This window comes from Aspergillus flavus, chromosome 1 (genome assembly GCF_009017415.1).
Source record: "Aspergillus flavus chromosome 1, complete sequence".
Lineage (NCBI taxonomy): Eukaryota > Fungi > Ascomycota > Eurotiomycetes > Eurotiales > Aspergillaceae > Aspergillus > Aspergillus flavus.
This window is the reverse complement of record NC_092406.1, coordinates 5,176,441-5,180,986: the sequence shown is the minus strand read 5'-3', so window position 1 is coordinate 5,180,986 and position 4,546 is coordinate 5,176,441. Positions and strand designations below refer to the sequence as shown.

Here is a 4,546-nt window from a genome sequence, read left to right as displayed (position 1 = left end):
CTTCTACGCCAAGGTATCGTTCATTGGCTTCATCCACCGCCAGCCCCATAAACCCTTCACCAATCACAACCGGTAGGGCTCTGGCCAAACGAGGGAGTTAAATTTAATGTCTCCGAGTCAGGCTCCAATTTACCCCCCATCTTTTCTACTCCTTCAAGATTACCCATGATTGACAGGTCGTAGACTTTTTCAGGTATCTGGACTTTCATCGATGGGTTCTGATTCTCCTTTTTAGTTTTTTATTTTATTTTCTTATTTACCCTTTCAACCTTTTCTTTGCCCCTTAACCAACTCACTGGGAGGGAAGAGAGAGAGGAGAGTAATGGGGAAACATGCCTGGCGAAGACTCGAAGGAAAAAGAAACCCCCACATCCCCCACTATTCCTGTTACAGATGTCTGTCACAGGCCTCTGGGACCATGGTTGCGTTGAATTGGGACGAACCACCGCCTGGAGTGGCTGGAGAAGGTCAGGGGAGAGAGGGGGGGGATATCCGATGGCCTGATGGAATATTGACGGGTTTTATATCTCTCACGCAGAACGGTGTATTAGGGACAGTAGACATGGGGAGATTGCAGGGAATCGCATAATCGTACAAAGTATTAGGGTACAACATCAGACAACTGAACAAGAGGGATTTGGCAACCCTTTAATTCCAGCCTGAAAGAAAGAAAGGAAAGGGAGTCCTTGGGTCCAATGTATCAACAGGGCCAATGGCGTTCCACAGCCACATTCCAATCATTGTTCCTGACAAGACTTTCAACGTCACCGGAGTGGGTGGATTGGAATCTATCTGGGGAAAGGGTGTTCAATATAGATTAGAACAAGTGATAATAATAGGAATCACATTCATCATCATCATCCTTGCACATACATTAGACTGATTTGTTTTTTATTTTTTAAATAAAAAAAAAAGAAAAAATTCAGAGAGATTGAGGTGTTTCATCTGCAGTTTAGGGCATAGTGCTATTCTTTTAGGCTGTTTTATTATTCAGGGTCTGATTCTGGAAGGTCTCCATCCAGTATGTAATTCCATGGGGGAGGGATTCATCATCCTCAATTCACTCTGCCCATCTATAATTATCTTTAGTATATTCACTGTCCAGATTATGTTCATGATTCCTTTCCTGTTTGGCTCATCTCTGTTATCCACTCTCGAAATTTTTTTCTTTTTCTTTTTTCCCTCTTTTTTTTTTTTTTTTTTTTTTTTTTTTAATTTTTTACTCCGTATTTTCCCTCATTTTCTTTTTGCATTTTTATTTTATTTTATTTTATTTTACCTTTCGAGTCTCTTTGATTTTATTCTCCTTTAGTAGCTTCGAATTTCCTGTCCCCCTTTCTTTCTAAGCCCCCTCTCTCACTTATCCTTTGAAGAAAATAATTGAAATAAAATTTATAAAAAATTCCAACCAGCGAAATAAAATAATAATCGTAAACATAAAATTAATCTCCATAATTAAAAAGGAAGAAAAAGAAGTAAAAGTCCCGAGATCCTCGATCCCGAAGTGTAAGTAGGTAATTCATTGATTATTACGCACCGGGCCTCTCTCGCTTTCTTTCAGGTTTACTTTCTTTCTTTCTTTCATTGGTATCGCTCTCCAATTTGGCTCCAGTTTTCTTCTTAATTATTCTCACGCCCAAGGTTTCATTGCGACGAGGTACCTTACTTTCTTTTCTCCTTTTTCCACCCTTCAACGTATTTTGGAAGAGGTCTCTCCTTTCCCTGGCATACTCTTAGTTGTCGACTTGATCTGGATTTTTATATTTTCTATTATTATTATTATTTTTTCCCCCTCTCCTATTAATATTGTCTTTTATAATACCTCCTTCAGACCCGTGGGCGGAGACGGTCCTTGTCCCCGTGGGCCAATTTACCCTCAACCAACCCTGCGACATACTAAACAACTATTCCCTCTTGCTTTGACGACTGCCACGACGACGACGAAACAACCAAAAAATAATACTTACACCCTTAGTGCGGTTCCTCCCGACCACGAGCTAATCGTGTGAAACCGACTCTGGATTGCCCATCATTCTCTGGACTGTTGTTGGTTAGCATCGCCTTGCGCGCAGCAGATTGACTGTGGAGTAACATTGCGAAACGGAGAAATCGGTCTACGTACCACAACTTCACCAGCCAAAGCAACACATTTCACCGATCGCCCCCAGATTCCCGCGTGGTGTGTCCCTTGCTGTCTGGATCTTCGGTCCCTGCACTTTTGCGCTTTGCATGGGTGGACTTTCGTTCTCCAGTCACTACTAGTAGTCTTCGCGCGCCTTGGGGATCGAGTACATCTCACCCATTTGACTCTCTTGTTTAAAAAACTCGTGTGTGATTCATGCGCCCTTCCTTTTGGGGCTCTAACTCTCTGTCTCGCTCCTTGGAGCTATGCCTGCGGTTGTCGGAACTACTATGACTTCGACACCCACCTCGCAAACCGCGATCATGGAATCCTCAACCGCCGCAGATAAGAAGCGCAACAAGCTGGGATATCATCGCACGTCTGTCGCATGTGGTCAGTTCTGTCCTTTTTGCCCCTGGGTTGGCATCGCTACTCCCTCGTAAACCTCGGTTGCTTATCATTCCATAGTGCATTGTCGGCGACGAAAGATACGATGTCTGGTAGCGGCGGACGACGCTCAGGGTCGATGTGAGAATTGTATTCGACTAAAAAAGGAGTGTCAGTTCTTCCCAGTTGACCAGCAGCCGCCAATCGAAAAGAAAGCTCGCCCAGGTTCGAACACGGCGTCGACCGATCCCTCAACCGCCTCGTCCTCTCCGCCAGCAGTGAGCGGGGGAGAACAAACCGAGGCCTTTTTTCCGTACCAGCCAATACCGTTGAGTTCCGCCCCAGATGTCGCGGCGTTCAACGCTGGAGCGTTCGCTGGAAATTCCATGACATCGTTTGCACCAGGTGGGTGGTGATCTTCTCCTTCGGAGGACAAGAAGGTTTGTTAACAAAGTTAGATCGCAATGTAGGGGCTCCTGAATTTGCAACAGCGCCGCCCCTCGATCCCTCGGTACCGTGGGACGAATTCACCACGATCTCAGCAGACGGTCAAATATTAACAAACATGTCGGCGGGGAAACCACAGATGGTGAACATGCCTTCCAATGTATGGAGCCCGGGACCGAACCCCATGGCCACCATGCCAATGGCACAAGGGCTTCCGACCCCGACAGTCCCCTCACAACCGCAGACGCTCAGTCCCGCGCCGACATATGCTATACAACCGGATGGATCAGTATGGCAAGTGCCCCCAACACGACCTATGACCTATCCCCCGCCGCCAGACATGGCTGCGGCACCGTACCCCAATCCTGGCCAATTCCAGCAACCTCCCCCAGATATGAACCCCGACATGGCCAGCCCAGTGCAGCCTTTCCCGGGCAACCATGTTAATCCGCAGAGCCCTCCACCGACGGACCTTCAGGGGACGCCAGTTGCAGTAACATACGCTGGTACCCCCGCAGCAATGGGGTTTCCTGCCTGGCAAGACGTGAATAATATGTCGCCCATGAATGTCGTTCAGTATCAGATGTATGCTGGGGACGCTGCACAACAAGCGTCGTTTGGTAGTCCACCCCCAATGGGCCATCCAGGCCAACGACAGTCTCCCCGGTAATGAACTAGCACGTCGGCATTGATTTCAGCAAGAAAAAGAAGCTTCCGTTACATAATACCCAGTGCGATCTTTTTGCATCTATTCTTCTTCTACCCTCCACCTTTCCATCGTGGGCATTTCCTTTACAGCTATTCATTAGCGGGCGCAAAGGATTTTGGGCGGCATTTTCCATCTTCGTTTCTTCCGTGAGACCCCTTTTCTACACTTGTGTTTGAGGTGACATTTGTACAAGGGCACAGTTAGATCTCTGATGTCATTGACTTTATTCTATCACTTCGGCTTTTTTTTTTTTTTTTTTTTTTTCGTTACTTTTCTTTTGTTTCATCGTTGGATATCCATGTCTGGTTTTATGAGCTATGTTGTTAGAGCACCAGCGGGACAGGTGTCATTGATAATAGGTCTAATGGCGAGGGTAGACGTCTGGCCAACTGGGCCCGTGGGTAACGTGATCTGGGTTCACCATGCGTTGACTTCCATCACCACAATTTGATCAACTAGTTGCCAAACATGACCACCAAGCAGCGATTCGCCCGTTTACAGGCCATCACCCCCGAGAACTGAATTATTACTTTCTCATCTTCGGTTGATGGAGAACGGTTGGTGGACGTGAAGGATTGCTATGGTTTTACGTCTCTTGCTTAAGCCCTTTTTTTTGCATTTTTACTACCCCCTCATGGACTGATTCGACATGTTCCTGTTGACGTTGATATTCTTTTCTTTCCCTCCTATCTTTGTCTATCATCTCTTCTGCCACATAGACTTTTTTACTTTTCTTTTCTCTTCAACGAAATATAGATTTCTGCTGTATGAACGGATATATCACAGATAGACTTGGATTGATAGGACGATAATGAAGATGAGATCTATAGAGCCGACGTTCATCTTTGGTCGAGTATGTTACGTCTCCGTGTAGTCTTGAT

General features: G+C 45.9%; 1 protein-coding gene across 1 annotated transcript; it reads left to right on the top strand.

Annotated features, from left to right (window-relative positions):
* Window positions 1-1,417: 1,417 nt before the first annotated feature.
* On the top strand, window positions 1,418-3,995 carry F9C07_2280022 (C6 finger domain protein). The gene is made up of 3 exons (XM_071510412.1): window positions 1,418-2,515; window positions 2,591-2,914; window positions 2,968-3,995. The coding sequence occupies exons 1-3, from the start codon at window positions 2,389-2,391 to the stop codon at window positions 3,624-3,626; spliced, it is 1,110 nt and encodes a 369-aa protein (XP_071366026.1). The 5' UTR covers window positions 1,418-2,388; the 3' UTR covers window positions 3,627-3,995.
* The last annotated feature ends 551 nt before the right edge of the window (window positions 3,996-4,546 follow it).

Coding starts and splice junctions, on each gene's coding strand:
- F9C07_2280022 (XM_071510412.1), top strand. CDS start 2,389: ATGCCTGCGGTTGTCGGAACTACTATGACTTCGACACCCACCTCGCAA. Junction 2,516..2,590: donor TCGCACGTCTGTCGCATGTG/GTCAGTTCTGTC, acceptor ATCATTCCATAG/TGCATTGTCGGCGACGAAAG. Junction 2,915..2,967: donor CATGACATCGTTTGCACCAG/GTGGGTGGTGAT, acceptor TAACAAAGTTAG/ATCGCAATGTAGGGGCTCCT.